This window comes from Rhinoraja longicauda, chromosome 22 (genome assembly GCF_053455715.1).
Source record: "Rhinoraja longicauda isolate Sanriku21f chromosome 22, sRhiLon1.1, whole genome shotgun sequence".
Taxonomy (NCBI): Eukaryota; Metazoa; Chordata; class Chondrichthyes; order Rajiformes; family Arhynchobatidae; genus Rhinoraja; species Rhinoraja longicauda.
In genome coordinates, this window is record NC_135974.1 from 4494125 (window position 1) to 4514652 (window position 20528).

The 20528-nt window shown below is 42.7% G+C and overlaps 1 protein-coding gene across 4 annotated transcripts; it reads right to left on the reverse strand.

Annotated features, from left to right (window-relative positions):
- Positions 1–5512: 5512 nt before the first annotated feature.
- Positions 5513–14703, reverse strand: LOC144604348 (tubulin beta-2 chain-like). 4 transcript variants are annotated; one of them, XM_078418629.1, is made up of 4 exons: positions 14505–14703; positions 10834–10942; positions 10488–10598; positions 5513–7429 (listed from the first exon to the last, which is right to left on the reverse strand). In XM_078418629.1, the coding sequence occupies exons 1-4, from the start codon at positions 14559–14561 to the stop codon at positions 6366–6368; spliced, it is 1341 nt and encodes a 446-aa protein (XP_078274755.1). In that variant the 5' UTR covers positions 14562–14703; the 3' UTR covers positions 5513–6365. The 4 variants fall into 4 exon arrangements, with proteins under 4 accessions (XP_078274755.1, XP_078274757.1, XP_078274758.1 ...); XM_078418631.1 differs by lacking the exon at positions 14505–14703 and adding an exon at positions 13089–13230; XM_078418632.1 differs by lacking the exon at positions 14505–14703 and adding an exon at positions 13056–13174.
- Positions 14704–20528: the final 5825 nt, after the last annotated feature.

The following is a 20528-nucleotide window of genomic DNA, read 5'->3' on the forward strand; positions in this document are numbered from 1 at the left end:
CCCCCTCCCACTCCCAGTCTGACCTTTCTGTCATGGGCCTCCTCCATTGTCATAGTGAGGACCATCGCAAATTGGAGGAACAGCACCTCATATTTTGCTTGGGCAGCTTACGCCCCAGCGGTATGAACATTGACTTCTCTAACTTTAGATAGCTACTCTGTCCCTCTCTTTCCCCTCCTCCTTCCCAGTTCTCCCACTGTCACCCTGTCTCCTACTACATCGTTTCTTTGTCCCGCCCCCTCCCGGACATCAGTCTGAAGAAGGGTCTCGACCTGAAACGTCACCCATTCCTTCTCTCCTGAGATGCTGCCTGACCCACTGAGTTACTCCAGCATTTTGTGATACCTTCCATGTGTTGATGTGCCTTGTTTATTTAGCTCATGTTCCAAAGCTATGGGATGACAAAATCTGGCAGCATTGGGTGGAATGGATGCTTGGATGTGGAGGCAGTGGACTAGGGTGACTCTTGTGGCTATAAGACACACCTTGAAAGCACTCTCAAAGAGGGTCATTGTTCATTGCTGTCTGCTTTCATCCACTTCTGTAGCTCCATCTATTGTGGAACAGGCAAGAATTATGTCCTAATAATGAAACTTACAAGAATGAGCAACATGAGATCCTCAAGGTTAATAATCACTAGATTGTTTCTGGTACCACATGTTTATGAGGGTAGGAACAGGAGGATAGGATGGATGAATGAGTGGCTGAGGAATTGGTGCAGGGGCAGGGATTAAGACTTTTAGACCATTCAGATCTCTTCTGGGCAGAGGTGACCTATATAAAAGGGACGATTGCTCCTGAACTAGATGGGGACTAATACCCTTGCAGGGAGGTTCGCTAGTGCTACTCGGTAGAGTTTAATTAGGCAGGAGGGTGGGAACCAGAGCAGGTCAGCAAATGGCAGCACAGATGGAAAGCTAGAGGTTATGACCAGTAACTCTCAAAGGAAGGATTGGCAGGAAGAGGTTAAGGATTATGGTGAAGCTGGGGGACTAAAGTGTGATTATGATACGATACAATAGAACTTTATTTATCGTCGGAGGGAAATTGGTCTGCCAACAGTCATAAAACACAACGAGATACATGAAATTAAAGTGACAAGTGGAAAGTCCAGGATTGGGGATGTGCAAAGATTGGGAAGGGGAGTCAGTCTACCCCATGGCAGAAGGGGGAGGGTTTTTTTCAGTTTGATAGCCACAGGGAAAAAGGATCTCCTGTGGCATTCGGTGCTGCATCTTGGTGGAACCAGTCTGTTGCTGAAGGTGCTCATCAGGTTGACCAGTGTGTCATGGAGGGGGTGAGGTGTATTGTCCAAGATGCACCACAGTTTAAGGAGCATCCTCCCCTCCAAGACCACCTCCAATGAATCCAACTCCACCCCCAGGACGGAGCCAGCCTTGCTGATGAGCTTGTTTATTTCAATACAAGGAGATTTGTGGGTAAAACAGATTAACCTAGAGCTTGGATCAGTGCTTTGAACTATGATGTGGATATTAAGGAAACTTGGCTACAAGACTGGCAATTTAACATTCCGTGGATTTGATGAGTCACGCGTGACAGAGAGGAGGGTAAAAGAGGTGGAGGAGTTGCTTTACTAACCAGGGAGAATGTCATGGCGGCACTCAGAAAGGATATACTAGAGGGTTCACTGAAACCATACAGGTAGAGCTCAAAAATAAGAAAGATGCAATTTCTCTAATATGATTGAATTATAGGCTTCCCAAGAGCCAGTGGGAGATAGAGGAATAGATATGTAGACAATTACGGAAAAATGCAAAAGCAACAGGATTATTGTAGTGAGCAACGATACGTTCCCCAATACTGACTGGGTTGTACGTAGTACAAAACCCTTAGATGGGCAGAATTTATAAGGAGTATCAAAGAGGATTTTATGAGACAGTATATGGATAGTCTTAACTCAAAGAGGAACCATAATGGACCTTTTAGGGGGGTATGAGTCTGCCGGAGAACAGGTGTTGAAGTGGAAGAGTATCTTGGGAAAAGTGATCGCAACTCTACAACTCTAAGATAGTTATCAATAAGGATAATTTCAGACCTTGGGGGAAGGTACCAACTTGGGGTAAGGGCAGATTACATGTTATTAGGCAGGAGCTAGGGAGAGTAAATTGGGATTGGTAGTTATTGAATAAATCCACATCTCGCATGTGAGAGTTTTTTAAAGGCCAGCTGAGTTCAGGACTTGAATATTCCAGTAAGGAGGAAGGATAAGGATGGCAAGGTAAGGGAGCCTTGGTTGAGCAAAGACATTATAAACTTGGTGAAAAAGAAAAAGGAAGCGTATGTAAGGCTTAGAAAGATGAATTCCGGCAGGGCCTTTGCAGAATACAAAGCAATCAAGAAAGAACTCAAGTGGGCAATTAGACCAAAAGGGGCCATGAAATATCAGAGCTAGATTTAGCTCTTAGGGCTAAAGAATCAAGGGATATGAGGATAAAGCAGGAACGGGATACTGATTTTGGATGATCAGCTATGATCATATTGAATGGTGGTGCTGGCTCAAAGGGCCGAGTGGCCTACTCCTGCACCTATTTTCTATGTTTCTATTGTCAAGTCAAATTAAAGAAAATCCCAACATGTACATTAAAACAAGAGGTTTCAAGGTCAGTTTATTGTCACGGGTAACAAGGGAGAGGATAGGACCATTCAATGATAAAGGAGGGAATTTATGCTTGGAGTCAGAGGATGTAGGCGAGGTACTAAACAAGTACTTTGCATTCGTGTTCAACAAGAGAATGGTATGGAGGACAGTATCATCAATGTGGGGATTAATAATATGCCAGGTTAATTTGAGATTGAAAAGGAAGTGGTTATAGTGCTCTTGAAACATAGAAAATAGGTGCAGGAGTAGGCCATTCAGCCCTTCGAGCCTGCACCGCCATTCAATATGATCATGGCTGATCATCCAACTCAGTATCTCGTACCTGCCTTCTCTCCTGATCCCTGCCTGATCCCTTTAGCCACAAGGGCCACATCCAACTCCCTCTTAAATATAGCCAATGAACTGGCCTCAACTACCTTCTGTGGCAGAGAATTCCACAGATTCACCACTGTGTGTGAAAAAAAACGTTTTCATCTCGGTCCTAAAAGACTTCCCCCTTATCCTTAAACTGTGACCCCTTGTTCTGGACTTCCCCAACATCGGGAACAATCTTCCTGCATCTAGCCTGTCCAGCCCCTTAAGAATTTTGTAAGTTTCTTGAAGAGCATTAAGATGGATAAATGGCATGGGCCTGACGGAATCTATCCCAGGTTATTAAGAGATGATATTGTAGAGGCCCTGATAAAGTCTTGATACTACAAGGGAGGTTCTTGAAGTTTGGTGAGTAGCCAATGTTGTTCCTTTGTTTAAAAAGGGAAGTATGTAGAGATAATCCAGGAAATTATTTCCCAGTGAGCCTCATGTCAGTGACAAAAGTGATTGTAATGAAATAATGAAAAGGTTTCAAGGATTCGGACCAGCATTGGATGAAGAGCACTCAAACAATAATAGAAAAAAGCATTTATTGATGATTTATTGAACTAAACAGCAGCAAATAAGCTGCGTCTCAAACATTCTTCAATTGATAAGGCTTGTTGCAAAAGCTTGTCGGGAATTCCTTACAATATCTGTATCTTAAAGTCTGTGGGTCATGCGCCATTCTGGAATCATGGCATGAGGTGAAGTCCGGTGAGCTTGCTCGCAGCATGCACTTATAATCAATTCCATCTTATATACAAACAGCAGTTGACAAGTTTGTAGATCTAACTGTTTAAAGTGCTGAAAATATGGGTTGTTTGTTACATCAGAGACAAGAGCTAGTATGTACATTCTCGAATGTATCTGAGAAATAAAGTTCATCTAATTTTCATGCTAGGTGTCCTTGGAGCTGCAAATCAGAGGACTTATGATTTACTAGCTCTTCTAAGTAAGCATAACTATTTTCCCAATCACCGAATTGTTTTTCTTCAAGGGTTTTGATTTACGTTACCTATCCATGTTCTCCAGAGATGCTGCCTGGTCCACTGAGTTACTCAAGCACTGTGTCCTAGTAGTTGCCAGGCTGTGTCCTGCCTCCCCCCACACAATCAGTCTGAAGAATGGTGTCGCCCCAAAACATCACCTATCGATGTTCTCTAGATATAGTCAGGATAAAAGATGTGTCGTGTTGAATTGAATTGAGCAGACTGAAGAAGGGTCCCTATCAGAAACATTATCTGTTCACCCACATCACAGATGCTGCCTAACCTGCTGAGTTGTTCTAGCACTTTGATTTTTGAACAGAGCAGAGAAGCTTAAATGGAGACTCAATGATTGAGGTCATGATGCATCAAGTAAAGAGTAGCAATTTCTTCTGGAAAGTGGGCCAATAACCAGGTTTGATGAATTTAAATAGTTATTAGAAGAACTTGATGGGAAATAAGGATTGTTTTCCCCACTCTAATGTATTGTTAGGTTCTAGATCACAATACTTTAAAGGTAATGGATTAAGTTTTCAATCATAATTTTCAAAAGGCAGATAACACTGGAAAAGGGTTGGTTGTAGACCCAACGTGAACAAATCTTTCATAGAGCTGACCTGGTTCTGACAGACTGTTTGGCCTCCACAGTGCAGGAAGATTTGTCTAAAAACAAAATGGCATTCAATTAATTCAGGCAGAATTTTCTGCCAGCAGTCCATGTTCAAACTGACCAACATGGTAAGTATAAACCTAAACCAACCTTTTGTTGATCTGCCAATGTTATCTGTCTGATCAAAGGTGTCCTAATCCTCATTAAGCAAAGCAGTGGAGCTTTGCACCCATTAACGCTGTCATGAGAGAGGAGGGGCAGTTAATGAGCATTTCATAATTTCAATTATAAAATTATTAAATAAATTTTGACTGCTGGCTAAGCCATACCCCCGGCTAAGTCAGATGTTAAACTTGCCAATGTTCAAAAACTTTTTAAAATTACAAAAAATAGTAATATTTAAAAGATAGAAATCTAGAACCTGTAAAGCAATTAAAAATGTAACTTAATTAGGTCAAAAGATGAAAGTTATTTATTACTTTTGCCCCTTGCTTTTCACACGGTTCTTTTATCATATCATATCATATATATACAGCCGGAAACAGGCCTTTTCGGCCCTCCAAGTCCGTGCCGCCCAGTGATCCCCGTACATTAACACTATCCGTCTGTTGCATTGTCACAACTTAGCGCTCTTCCATTGAATGAAGAATCCAACGTTGAAGTATAGTTAGCAAAATGCTGGCAAGGATCAGCAAAGAAGTTTAGATCCAATGTGTTTTTTGTGCATGTAATAAGGAATCCTGATATTTGCTTCCTTTCCCTGGTATATAATAATAATGGACTTTATCGATCCAGATGCAAAACCAAACAAATCCCATCTCTTTCCACTTCCCCCCTTCTCGCTCCATTTCATCTCATTGGGAAAGGGTGATGTGTGGTTGCAGTATTTTGCTGTATGTAGTCAGTTATTGAAGGAAATAAAAACAGGAGGAAAGTTTTACGCATTTATTAGCATGGCAGAAAGACAAAGTTAGATTTGCATGCAATACAGAGAATGACCACAGATCCAAATAGACCAAATAAACTGAGGCTGTGCAGTTCATGGAAGTGGAAGTCACATTTCATGGGCCTATATCTGCATCTTGGTCAACGTAGCTCTATCAGATCTCAACACTCACTATTAAACAGTCCATTGTACCACACTTCTAGGGAAAGTTATGTCCATTAAATAGTTGCTTTATAAAACAAACTAACTAAAGCCCTAGTGCCCCAGATTTATTCAATACATTTTTGTACTCTTACTTTCTCTCAGAAAGAAAATAATCATACTTAAAAAACTCTGCAGGAGCTTTTTTTTAAAAATTGTGTCAATCTATCCTCATAACAAATAATGGACAAAGCTCGCACAGGCTTTTTTTCCCAGTTGACAACATTGTTTCCCACTACGGAAAGGTAAAATCTGAAAGAGTACATAAGGCTCTATTGTGAGCACCAAAACTGTAAAGGTAATTTTGTATTAAAAACATACATGTACTACTCCAAAATCAATTACAAATGAAAAAAAATGGAATGAAGACAGCTTCAGTCGTGTTTCAGGTCAATTCATAAAAGGAGGCAATATTTTCTTTAAAGTCTTGATTTAATAATTTACCATAATGGGGCAGTGCTGATTAGAACTACACGCAGCCACACAAACAAACATACAATCTTCAAAAAATATCCCATTTTTACAGTACTCTCAGTATCACACCATCTTGATGAAAAGGTTGGCAAATTACGCAGAATTCAACACAGATTCAGAAATATGAATTGTTCTGCAACTTGCTGTTGCAGCCTCTTAAAGATTCCTTTGAATTTATGCTTCATCATTTTCCACCTCCTCCTCTTCAAAGTCTTCCTGTTCATCTGCAGTGGCATCCTGGTACTGTTGGTACTCAGATACCAGGTCATTCATGTTGCTCTCTGCCTCAGTGAACTCCATTTCATCCATTCCCTCTCCAGTGTACCAGTGCAAGAAAGCCTTCCTGCGGAACATGGCATTGAATTGATCTGAAAAGCGCTTGAACAACTCCTGGATGGCAGTGCTGTTACCAATGAAGGTGGAGGACATCTTGAGGTTTCTTGGCGGGATGTCACAAACAGCTGTTTTAACATTGTTAGGAATCCACTCCACAAAGTAGCTGCTGTTCTTGTTCTGGATGTTGAGCATCTGTTCGTCCACTTCCTTCATGGACATTCGGCCTCGGAATATGGCAGCAACAGTCAAGTAGCGTCCATGCCTTGGGTCACAGGCCGCCATCATGTTTTTAGCATCAAACATTTGCTGTGTTAGCTCTGGCAGAGTAAGCGCTCTGTAATTCTGGCTGCCACGGGTGGTAAGTGGCGCAAATCCTGGCATAAAGAAGTGTAGCCGAGGGAAAGGGACCATGTTAACTGCCAGCTTGCGAAGATCAGCGTTAAGTTGTCCAGGGAAGCGAAGGCAGGTAGTGACTCCACTCATGGTAGCAGAAACCAAGTGATTGAGATCTCCATAAGTGGGAGTGGTCAACTTCATAGTACGAAAGCAGATATCGTAAAGGGCCTCATTGTCAATGCAGTATGTCTCATCTGTATTCTCCACCAGCTGGTGCACAGACAAGGTAGCATTGTATGGTTCCACCACCGTGTCTGAAACTTTAGGGGAGGGCATGACACTGAAGGTGTTCATGATACGGTCAGGATATTCCTCACGGATCTTGCTGATGAGGAGGGTTCCCATTCCGGAGCCAGTGCCACCACCCAGAGAGTGAGTGAGTTGGAATCCCTGTAAACAGTCACAATTCTCAGACTCCTTCCTTACGGCATCAAGTACTGCATCTACCAGTTCAGCTCCCTCTGTGTAGTGACCCTTGGCCCAGTTATTTCCAGCACCACTTTGACCTGGAAGAAATAAATCTCATGCCTTAGAACATTTTTGCAATGCAATTTATTCTCCAAAACTAGTTTACACAAAGCTATATTATTAGTTCCATCTGAAAATCTGATCGATGGGAAACTACCAAAATTTAGAAAAAGGCTTTGCACCCCAAATGAACTCCACCCAGCACATATTCATCAGGAGCACTGGAGAATGGATATCAAAATGAAACCGGTTTGAGAAACAAAAGATTACAGTAGGCAAAATACTACTCAGTTTTGAATGAAGATTTAGTTTGAATATAATTATTTCCCTACAGGCTGGCCTTTAAATAAGATAATTTATACTTTATGCCCCTTTGCTCTTTTCCAATGCAACATATAGGCTGTTTTTTAAAAAAAAACTGCATCCCTGCAGTATACCTCTTCAAATTCGGATGTACAGAAATTAGTCTTCATATTATGTTTGTTCTTTGCAAGCCATGATACCATTCAACAGGTCTACAACAGAAACATATTTGGTGAAGAGAATGAACAGCAGTCCTGAACTACTATCTATCTCATCGGGGACCCTCAGACTATCTTTGATCGAACTTTTCTGGTTTTACCTTGCACTGAACATTATTCAATTATCATGTATCTGTATACTGTGAATGGCTCGATTGTAATCATGTATTGACTGTTGGCTGTTGCTGGCTGGTTAGCATGCAACAAAAGCTTTTCACTGCACCTCAGTACACCTGACAATAAATTAAATTGAACTGAACTGAAGACTCATGGCGAACAAGGCTACGTCATTAGGCTCAAAACTTTTCTCAATCTTTTTCACCTCATGTTAGTATCCCCTCTCCAAAAAATATTCTGCAGGAGTGACGCTAATCTTCAAATATAAAGCGAAACTTCAGTTTACGATGACTGCACTCCAGAGCCAAGATTACCTGAATCTCAGTAGCTGAGCTGCAGATGCAGGCAATGCAATACAATTGAAGCCCAAGCTGCAAGCCATCTCAACTCATTTATTGAAGGAGTTACACTCAGCCATAAGGGCCTGTCCCACTTAGGCGATTTTAAGGTGACTAGGCTGTCGCCGACAGTTCGCTGGGATGTTGCGGGCATGATCGTGAGGAGTCTTCGAAGAATCGTAGTGGATCTCGGCGCATCACTGAGAAATTTTCCAGATAGAAATTTCTTGGCGACAGCTGGCTTGTCGCCAGGTATCGTAGCTTATTGCGGGTGCTGTCGCATACTGTCCCCAGGTTTGCTAGGTTGTCGCAGATGCATTTAGAAGCACATAATATTAAATTAAGTAAAGTCATTTGAAGATACCATAAACTACTTGTGTTTAACCAATTTATTTACCATCAGCCAGGGCAAGAGGCAAGAGGTTATATTTCAAAACTCTCAAGTAATTACAGACTTGTCAGTGATTTCAGCAAAAATTAGGACGCCAAAGAAGCATTGATAAGCGTGGGAATTTCGCAATGTTTCCGAAGACGGTATAATCTCTTAGCCAGGGGCATTGTCGTGGTCATTGTCGTAGGGTAAAAGAAAATTTAGGCGATCTGCTACGACTGACAGTCGCCGGCAGTCGCCTAAGTGGGACAGGCCCTTTACACTCAGCATCAGCAAGATCCAAGGTCTTTCACCAACCTGCGCCACTGTGTAACTGTGTACTGACATTGAAGGTTCATGATAGGACCCTGGAAAAGGTGGACCACTTTCTGTATTTTGTGAGCTATGACTCTGGAAAGACTAACATAGGTGATGATATTCATTGCTGCCTTTGATCGATTGTCAAAAAAATACTTGAGGACCAAGACATGAGAGCTGGTACAAAACCTATGGGTTACCAGGCAGCAATGATCCTTTCCCAGTATTTTTTCCGAGAATTGGACTACCTACAGCAGGAACCTAAAGACACCACAACACCATTTCTGCAAAATCCTTAACTCATTGGAAGGTTGTGAACCACATCAGTGTTGTCTTTCAGCCCAAGATCCCCAGTGTTGAGAGCCTAATTGGACCAATACATGGACAAGAAATGTTTGGAGGGATATGGCACAGGCAAGTGGGTCTAGCTTGGTTCGGCAACTTGGTTGGAATGGACATCTTATGCTGGAGGGCATGTATCCATGCTGTATAGCTCTATGGTCTAGTTACAACTCATGTGATTACATTGGCTAGGGCATATTGGGTGCATGCCCAATACCAGAGTCCCAAAACAAAAACACTATTCTCAGGGGAGTTTGTTATCAAACAGACTCAAGGAAATTGATTCAAGAATGTGCTCAAAGCCTCCTTGAAGAACACAACATCCTCGCTGACTCCCGCGAACCTCTGGCCCATGACTGCCCAGTAAAGAAGGAATATTTAGAATCATGATGAAAACCAAAAATCCATACACTGGGAGAACACAGAAACTCTGTAAAAGCAGTGACTTTCAAACTGCCAACCCACCAGACTTGTCCCATCTTTGGACGTTTGCAGTTCCCTTATTGGTCTGATCGGCTACTTCAGAATCCGCTAGAACAGAGTGGAAGCAATGTGTAGGAGAGAACTGCAGATGCTGGTTTAAATCAAAGGTAGACACAAAATGCTGCAGTAACTCAGCGGGACAGGCAGCATCTCTGGGGAGAAGGAATTCTCTCTCCATTCCTTCTCTCCGGAGATGCTGCCTGTCCCGCGGAGTTACTCCAGCATTTTGTGTCTACCAGAGTGGAAGCAAGTCGTCTTTGACTTTGAGGAAATGCTTAACAAGAAATAGAGTTTTCTATTGATTCTTCATGCAAAGGGCCATTCTTCCAGTCCAAGATAGGAAACGTTGGCAGATACAACAAATCCTTACCAAACACCCTAAAATGCACAGTTTCCAGAAGAGTTCACTCATTGAGGGGGAGGGGTTGTCAGCCTACCTATTTTTTCTTCACCACAAAGGTTAGCAGACCAAAGCTTAAAACACATTACCTGACATAAATATGGGCACATACCCATCATAAACCCCAATCTCTTTATCTTTACAATACCCACTCAACTATCTTAAACCATCTTTTTATGCAATTGAAAGATATTATTGTAACCCTACCAAATATAAAGTTATCTGGTCTAAATATCCGTCCATATGGCCCAGATCTGACGGAATCCATGGTACCAGGTTCCAAATCCACCAGAATTGCACGAGGAACGTATTTGTCACCTGGAAAATAACCAAACAACGGCAATATTGAATTAGAAACAGATTCAAAATTCTGGAAAGTTCAATATAAAAATTAAAATGCCTTTTTTGGAAAGAATAGTGAAAACATTTGTGTTTTGGATTAATCCAAGAAAACTCCAGACTAGAGATGCCTGGGTTGTACAAATGGACGGTAGTCCAGTTAGAGTTGTACATATCATCAGATGTTTGAAGGAGTAATTCAATAACTCCTTACCAGTTGCTTCATTGTAGTAGACATTGATCCTTTCCAAGTGTATGTCACTATCTCCACAAGCACTTCCAGACGGATCAATTCCATGTTCATCACTGATCACTTCCCAAAACTAGAGATGCAGAACACAAATTCATTCACAAATTAGATTTTTCATCTTGGTGGAATGTAGCCTTTGAATTTACAAATTGTGATGATCCCACAGATCAGGCATATGCACCAAATAGAAATCTGCCGATCGACCCAATTTTCCTGTGCCAACAAAGCTGCCCCATATACACTAGTCCCACCTGCCCGTGTTTGGCCCATATCCATCTAAACTCTTCCTATCCACGTACCTGGCCAAATGTATTTTAAATGTTATAGTACCTGCTTCAACTACCACTTCTAGCAGCTCATTCCATTTACCCACCACCTCTCAGTCTTGAAAGTTTGTAAAGTTGAACCAGGATTTAGATTTCCCCGAAACATTGTTTAAAAACAACAAATTCATGATTTTCCTGTTGACTAGTCCTGTTGACATTCTGGATTATCCAGAGGAAAAAAATCTGTTTCTCTTTAACTTGAGAGGCAAAATAACATGCTCTGACACCAATCCTCAATTTGCCAAAAGCCATTTTCTAAATGTCAATTTGCAGGAGTAAATTTTATATATTTCTCTATATTGAGCAGAACTTTTCCATGACAGGCACATACATATCAGATACAATTGATGTGTAGAAAAGCTTTACACCCACATTTTGGTGTTTATAATATTTATGTTACAAATGGAGGATCAGGGGTAAAAAAAAACAAAGATTATGACGAAGATATATTTCTTCACCAAAGGCATGCATTTTAGACCTTCATAAAATTGGGCCACCTCCATTTAAAAAACAAATCATTCAGGTGGAAAAGGTTGGATTTCCAAGTGATGTAATGGTATAAAACCCTTTAAATATGGATACTCAACATAGGCAATGTGCATGGATGGCAGTGGCACTAATTAAATGCCTTAACTAATCTCTGCAAATTGATCCCACCAGCAAAACACCAATGATCACTGTGGGCTAGAACATGAGTTTTATTATCCATTGAGAATTCATTTCAGGCTCATCCCAAATTAATTTCAGTCAGATGCCTTACTACATACATGTCAACAAAGTTGAACAGCAGTGAATTCTTTAAATGATCCTATCTCACGACGTTCCTGGTAAAGGGGGAAAACAGTGCACTGCCATCTAGCTGCACAGAAGTATCACGCAGTTTGGAGTACAGATCTATCCCAGATTGCAGGAGAAGCTAGCATTTATAACATGGAATTATTGGGATTCCATATGATTTTAGCTCTGGAATGGCAAAACAAAGTGAATTTCATCCAAAGTGCAGCCGTGTTGTTGTGAAGCAGAGGTATATACAGCTGTTTCTGAGGCCGTTGACATGTGCAATGAAGAAATAATGCAACTCAATGACGTTTAAATAAACAGAATGTGATGCAGAGTCTCGACCCAAAATGGGAACCATCACCTTTACCCCCACTCGTCTGCTTGGCCCGTTAAGTTCTTCCAAAGGTTTATTTTTTTCTTGGTGTACACAGCAATTGGTTTGAGGTAGTTCATGTACCACCTGTACACTGTTATTGCAATTCAATAGGTGAACTCCATTGACAAGGGTACCAAATGACCTTTGAGTGAAGGTTTTGCCAGCAAACAACTTATGCCATTAAGAATTTTATCCGAGGCTCAAAATTAGAAACCTGCAGAAATATTAACAAATTGTTGCAAAACGTTTACTTTACCTAATAATCTTTATGAAAAGAAGTACCTGCTACCTTGTCATTAGAAACATAGAAAATAGGTGCCGGAGGAGGCCATTTGGCCCTTCGAGCCAGCACCGCCATTCATTGTGATCATGGCTGATCATCCACAATCAATAACCTGTGCCTGCCTTCCCCCCATATCCCTTGATTCCACAGGCCCCTAGAGCTCTATCAAACTCTCTTTTAAATTCATCCAGTGAATTGGCCTCCACTGCCCTCTGTGGCAGAGAACGTAGCCTTGGTGAACTGAATGTTTCAGTAGGTCATTCAGCACTTTGAGAATTTATGTTAGATTTATTGAGCAGTTAGGATTATTCATCGGCAAAAGGTTGGCGTAAATAATTTACCTTTAACCCTAATTTGGCAACATTAGCTTTCAAAATGGCACAAATGCCGATTTTTCACAAATGTAACAAAATAATGAAACCTGCAAATGCAGAATTGTTGAAGGAATGCTCACTGTCCAGCTCCCAATATCCGAAGAACTGGCAGATGCTGTCTGTAACAACGAATGTCGTTCTTTCAGCGTGTTAAAGGAGCAGTGCCTTCAGATTGGTAGCCCGAAGGTTTGAACAATATAACCGCGACTCGCTGATGCAGGCTGGACCAATCTCAAGCTGAAAGCATCAAGAGCGCAGGACATCATGGGCGGGCGGGGCGAGGAGGGGGTTTGTGATCCTTACGATGGCCGAAGTGTTTAACCGCACCCTTCCTTCAGCTGGTTTCAACGCATTTTGGCACAATGGGAAAACTGCATGTGGGTCAGAGGGCTGCATCAAAGCCGGTTGAGAATGGATTTCTCGCAGGATCGCCCAATGGACTACACAAAACACCCGGACCCAATCCAATCCAAACCAAGCCTTTGGAAGTGACAGAGCGCATCAATCCTGCGTTTCTGGCTTGGCGAGAATTTCTAGCCCCCTTTCGTAAACTGGATTTACAACACGAGAACTGATGGGAAAAAAGAGGGCAACTAGTTGGGATGTCGAAAGCGAAATTTATTGAATCGCTCTTAGGAAACTAGATGTAATCATGGGGGCAGCATTATTCTAATCTGGAGGCAGCGATAACGGGGAACCCAGGCAAACCCAACCCCACTCCTTTATAAGAAAGACGTTTCCACCAGTCGGGCTGGAAAAATGTCCACGATTCGCAATCCTCCAAAACAATGAATTGGGAAATAATTTTGCGTGGGGGGGATGAAAGGACATTGTTCGCAATCCAAGCTGGCCGCCTGCACGAAGCTTTCCTCCGAGAGGGTGCTGCCCAATTCAGCGACTTAGCGCCTCAGATAACCACAGGAGCCTGGAGCGATCTGCACCATCAGCTGCCTAACTTATGTTTCTACACTGAGCCCCCACCTCCCCCCGCCCTGCGAATTCACTTCAAATTGAGGAAAGGTTTGGTTATTAGCGTTTGCGTTGGATTTTGATCGAAATGACATTGGATCCTCTTGTGTCGATTTCTGGCATCGAGACAAAGGAATGGAGAGGGAGGGGTATACAAAGCTGCCTTCAGCATGGGCTTTCACACATACAGTTGCTTTCACACATTCACAGAACAATACCCACAATATCCCCCCACTTTGTATCATTTTTTTAAAAAGAAAAAACCTCGCAGACAATAGCTGCCATTAAAATCACACAGCGTGGCATCTTGCTCGGCTGACTGCATCTCACTGAATCAATTTCCCACGTTTCATAGCATTGAGAAAGGGTGTGGTTTGATTTTCTTTGAGGGAGAAAAATCCGGCAATGGTAACATTTTTAATGAATTATAATCCTGGAATATTTTGCGTCTGACAGTAATTCTTTGCATCGTGTATTTTTTATACAAACATAAATTATTTTCGTGTAGTCTGTGGTGGATTCCTTACCTTGGCTCCAATCTGGTTCCCGCATTGTCCAGCCTGGATGTGCACAATTTCCCTCATTGTTATAACTGTTCGTTCTGTGTGGGAGATGGTGCAGGTTAACTCAAGGGGAAAATGAAGATTATTGCCTATTTGCTAATGCGACAGACGACCGCTATGTTTGCGGACAGCAAACAAAAAAAACCTCGGTTTGTTTTTTATATATAATTACAACAGGACTTTCCCAAGGAACTACCGATCCGCTGCTGGCGTCTCACACGATCAGAATGCGTTTTCCACTCACAACTTTTTATGAAGAAACATCCAAACCCAGTGCAATGTGGGGGGATACAGTCGCCTCCCACAATCACGAGTTGAACCCGGGACGTAAACCCGTGTGATGTGAAGATTATGATGCTGCGTCTCGCATTAAGAAGCAATTTGAGCTGGAGATAATGTGGGGTACACCAGATTATAGTTTGTTGTTAATTAAGGAGGAGGGCGACGATGCAAGAAAGCAAGAGGAGACAAAAGAAACTGAAGATGCTGGAATCTGGAGTCAAGAGTGTTTTATGGTCATATATGCCCCTGATAGATTAATGAAATTCTTACTTGCAGCAGCACAACAGAACATGTAAACATAATAGTCTGTAAACAATATGATAAAGGGAGAAAAAGTTCCGTGTGTGTGTGTGTATATATACATACAAACACATACAAACACATACAAACAAACACACACACACACATATACAAACACACACACACATATATATGTATATATATATATATATATACATATATATATACTGTATATATAAACAAACAAACACGAAAGTGCACAAAGACAAAACCAATGCCTCCAAGTCTATAGTGCAGAGCTTATTTGGAGGTTGTAATTAGACAAAATGCTGGAGTAACTCAGCGAGACAGGCAGCATGCTTGGATAGACGTTTCTCTAGAATAGGTGACATTTCGGGTCGAGATCCTTCTTCAGACTGAGAGTCAGGGTAGAGGGAGACACAGAGATAAGGAAGTGTAAGGTGTGAAAATGAGACATCAAAAGGGATGACCTCAAGGAAAATGTCCAAATTTTCAGAAAGCCTTTGATAAGGTATTAGGCAGCTAAGGAAGATGAGAGCCCACGGATATCAAATGGCAGATACTAGCATGGATAGCAGGTTGGCTGGATGGCAGAAGACAAAGAGTGGCAATAAAGGTTGTTTTTTCTGTTTGGCTGTCAGTATCTCGCAGAGTTCTGCAGGGGTCGGTGCTGGGGCCACTACTCTTCAAGTTGTTTATTAACAATTTGGACGAGGGGATTGATGGCTTTGTGGCCAAATTTGCAGATGATACGAAAAATAGGTGAGTGTGCAGATGCATGGCAGTTGCAGTATAATATAGATAAATGTGAGGTTATCCACTTTGGCAGCAAAAACAAGGAGGCAGATTATTATCTCAATTGTGTCAGGTTATGTTAGGGGGAAGTGCAGCAAGACCTGGGTGTCCTTGTACACCAGTCACTGAAAATTGGCATGCAGGTACAGCAGGCAGTGAAGAAAGCTAATGGCATGTTGGCCTTCATAATGAGAGGATTTCAGTATAGGAGTAAAGAGGTTCTTCTGCAGTTGTATAGGGCCCTGGTAATACCACATCTGGAGTATTGTGTACAGTTTTGGTCTCCTAATTTGAGGAAGGACATCCTTGTAATTGAGGCAGTGCAGCGTAGGTTCACGAGATTGATCCCTGGGATGGCGGGACTGTCATATGAGGAAAGATGGAAAAGACTAGGCTTGTATTCACTGGAGTTTAGAAGGATGAGAGGGGATCTTATAGAGACATATAAAATTATAAAAGGACTGGACAAGTTAGATGCAGGAAAAATGTTCCCAATGTTGGGTGAGGCCAGAACCAGGGGCCACAGTCTTAGAATAAAGGGGAGGCTATTTAAAACTGAGGTGAGAAGGAACTTTTTCACCCAGAGAGTTGTGAATTTGTGGAATTCTCTGCCACAGAGGGCAGTGGAGGCCAAATCACTGGATGGATTTAAGAGAGCGTTAAATAGAGCTCTAGGGGCTAGTGGAATCAAGGGATATGGGGAGAAGGCAGGCATGGGTTACTGATTGTGGATGATCAGTCATGATCATAATGAATGGCGGTGCTGGCTCGAAGGGCCGAATGGCCTTCTGCACCTATTTTCTATGTTTCTATGTAGGTGGAAGGGCAGGTAGTGTAGAGAAATCAGGGGCTCTGCAGAAGGACTTGGACAGGTTGGGAGAGTGGGCAGAGAAGTGGCAGATGGAATATAGTGTAGCAAAGTGTGGAGTCACACATTTTGGTACGAGGAATAAAGGCGTAGACTATTTTCTAAATGGGGAGAGAATCCAGAAATCGATAGTGCAAAGTGACTTGGGAATGCAGGTGCAGGATTCCCAAAAAGTTAATCTGCAAGTCGAATTGGTAGTAAAGAAAGCAAACTTAATGGCAGCATTTATTTCATGAGGGCTTGTATACAAGAACAGGAATGTAATGCTGAGGCTCTATAAGGCACTGGTGAGGCCACATTTGGAATATTGTGAGCAATTCTGGGCACCATATCTGAGGAAGGATGTGCTGGCTCTGGAGAGGATTCAGAGGAGGTTTACAAGAATGATCCCAGGAATGAGTAGGTTAACCTATGATGAACGTTTGTCGACACTGGGCGTGTACTCGCTGGAGTTCAGAAGAATGAGGGGGGACCTCATTGAAACATACAGAATAGTGAAAGGCTTGGATTGAGTGGACGTGGAGAGGTGTGATTTGGTAGTGTGAACTGTTAACTACAAATCAGTGTTTTCTGGTGAGGGAAAGTTACACTTGAAAGCAATAAAATGAAGGGCATTCTGAAATAAAATGCAATATCCTTCAAATTCTCAGCAAGTTAACTGGCATCGGTGATGAAAGGGACACTGGGTAAAGATAGACAAACATGTATCAAGTTGGACAGGAAATGGGGACAGGAGGAGAGACTGGAAGGTTCAGGGTCAGGATGAAGAGTGATCTGATAGGAACATAAAAGTTTAGGGAGGAATTGCAGATGCTGGTTTAAATCGAAGACAGACACAAAAGGCTCAGCGGGTCAGGCAGCATTTCTGGAGAAAAGAAATAAGTGATGTTTCGGGTCGAGGAGAGTCGGTATTAGGCAAAGGGGACTACAGAGGCATGAGGAAGGAGCTGGCCAAAGTTGACTGGAAAGGGATCCTAGGAGGGATGATGGTGCAACAGCAATGGCATGAATTTCTGGGAATAATCCGGAAGATGCAAGACCTTTTCATTCCAAAGAGGAAGAGAGATTCGAGAGGGAGAAAGACGCATCTGTGGCTGACAAGGGAAGTCAAGGACAGTATAAAGCTAAAGGAGAAGGCAGCGTATAACATAGCAAAGATTAGTGGGAAGCCAGAGGATTGGGAGGCTTTTAAAGAACAACAGAAGGCAACTAAAAAGGTAATACGGGAAGAAAAGATGAAGTAGAAAGGTAAGCTAGCTAATAATATAAAAGAGGATAGCAAGAGTTTCTGCAGTTATATAAAGAGCAAGAAAGAGGCAAGAGTGGACATTGGACCACTGGTGAATGATGCAGGAGAAGTGATAATGGGGAATAAAGAAACAGCAGAGGAGTTAAATAACTTTTTTGCATCAGTTTTCATGGTGGAAGACACCAGCAACGTGCCTGAAATTCAAGAGAGTCAGGGTGTGGAAGTTAGTGGAGTGGCTATTACCAGGAAGGTGGTTGGGAAGCTGAAAGGGCTGAAGGCGGATAAGTCACCTGGGCCGGATGGACTGCACCCTAGGGTACTGAAAGATTTGTGGAGGCATTGATAGTGATATTTTAAGAATCACTAGAGTCAGGAGTGGTCCCAGATGATTGGAGAATTGCCAATATTTCCCCTCTGTACAAGAAGGGATCAAGGCAGAATGGTTGGGAACTATAGTCTGACTTTGGTGGTTGGTAAAATTTTAGAGTCCATTATAAAGGATGAGGTTACGGAGTACTTAGAAGTTCACGATAAAACAGGGCGAAGTAAGCATGGCTTTGCGAAGGGAAGATCTTGCTTGTCAAATTTGCTGGAATTCTTTGAAAAAGTAAATAGCAGGGCAGACAAAGGAGCGTCAGTAGATGTTGTTTACTTAGATTTTCAGAAAGCCTTTAATAAGGTGTTAGGCAGCTAAGGAAGATGAGAGCCCACAGGTATCAAAGAGCAGATACTGGCATGGATAGCAGGTTGGCTGGATGGCAGAAGACAAAGAGTGGCAATAAAGGTTGCTTTTTCTGGTTGGCTGTCAGTATCTAGCAGAGTTCTGCAGGGGTCGGTGCTGGGGCCGCTACTCTTCAAGTTGTTTATTAACGATTTGGATGAGGGGATTGACGGCTTTGTGGCCAAATTTGCAGATGATACGAAAATAGGTGAGTGGGCAGATGCGTGGCAGATGCAGTTTAATATAGATAAATGTGAGGTTATCCACTTTGGCGGCAAAAACAAGGAGGCAGATTATTATCTTAATGGTGTCAGGTTAGGTAAGGGGGAAGTGCAGATACTGGCATGGATAGCAGGTTGGCTGGATGGCAGACGACAAAGAGTAGCAATAAATGGGGCTTTTTCTGGTCCCCGTGGGACAGATGGATCAGGTCCCGGACCAGATGGGTATTGTCCTGGATGGACCGGCCTGGGACTGTGTAGTACTGGTCAGGGTGGATCACTTGGGACAGCACGGGACCCAGGCGATTCGCCAATGCCCGTGCAAAGATTTTATAATCCGTGCTGAGGAGGGAGAAAGGGCTCCGGTTCTTCAAAAGGCGGAGATCGCCCTTCTTGGGCAGCAGGACAACGGCGGCCCTGCGCCACGAGAAGGGCATCTCCACGGTCGCCAGGCTCTCCCCCAGGACCTTCATATAGTCGCCCCCCCAGGACATCCCAGAAGGCTCTAAGAAACTCCACCGTCAGCCCATCCAGCCCTGGAGACTTGCTCCCCCTGAGCTAGTGTAAGGCACCAGTCAACTCCTCCAGAGTTAAGGGATCATCGAGGCGTGCAGCCACCTCATTACACACTACGGGTAAGCCATCTCACAGGATCTCTTGCGCCTCCCCACTAGATATACCCGTGGAGAACAGAGTCCTGTAGAAAGACTTGGGAGTGCTGGTGCAGGATTCCCAAAAATTTAATCTGCAAATCGAATCAGTAGAAAAGAAAGCAAACTCAATGCTACCATTTATTTCAAGAGGGCTTGTATACACAAACAGCGATGTAATGTTGAGGCTCTATAAGGCACTGCTAAGGCCGCATTTGGAATATTGAGATCAATTTTGGGCACCATATCTGAGGAAGGATGTGTTGGCTCTGGAGAGAGTCCGGAGGAGGTTTACAATAATGATCCCAGGGATGAGTAGGTTCACCAATGATGAGCTTTTGTCAGCACTGGGCCTGTACTCGCTGGAGTTTAGAAGAATGAGTGGGGATATCATTGAAACTTACAGAATAGTGAAAGGCTTGGGTAGAGTGGGTGTGGAGAGGATGTTTCCACTAGTGGGAGAATCTAGGACTAGAGGTCATATCCTCGTAATTAAAGGACGTTCTTTTAGGAAGGAGATGAGATAAATTTCTTTAGTCAGAGGGTGGTGAATCTGTGGAATTCTTTGCCACAGAAGGCTGTGGAGGCCAGGTCAGTGGATATTTTTAGGGCGGAAATAGATAGATTCTTGATGCCAGAGGTTATTGGGAGAAGGCAGGAGAATGGGGTTAGAAGGGAGAGATAGATCAGCCATGATAGAGGTGGAGTAGACTTGATGGGCCGAATGGCCTAATTCTACTCCGATCACTTATGACCTTATGAGATCCTTCTTCCGATTGAAGAAGGATCTCAACCCGAAACATCACCTATACCTTTTTTTCCAGCATTATAAAAGTGTTTGATAGGGTAGACTTGGAGAATATAAGACATTTGTAGGGGAGGAAGGAACTGAGTAATACATACATCATTCATTTGTACTACACTTAAAGAGTGATTGGGTG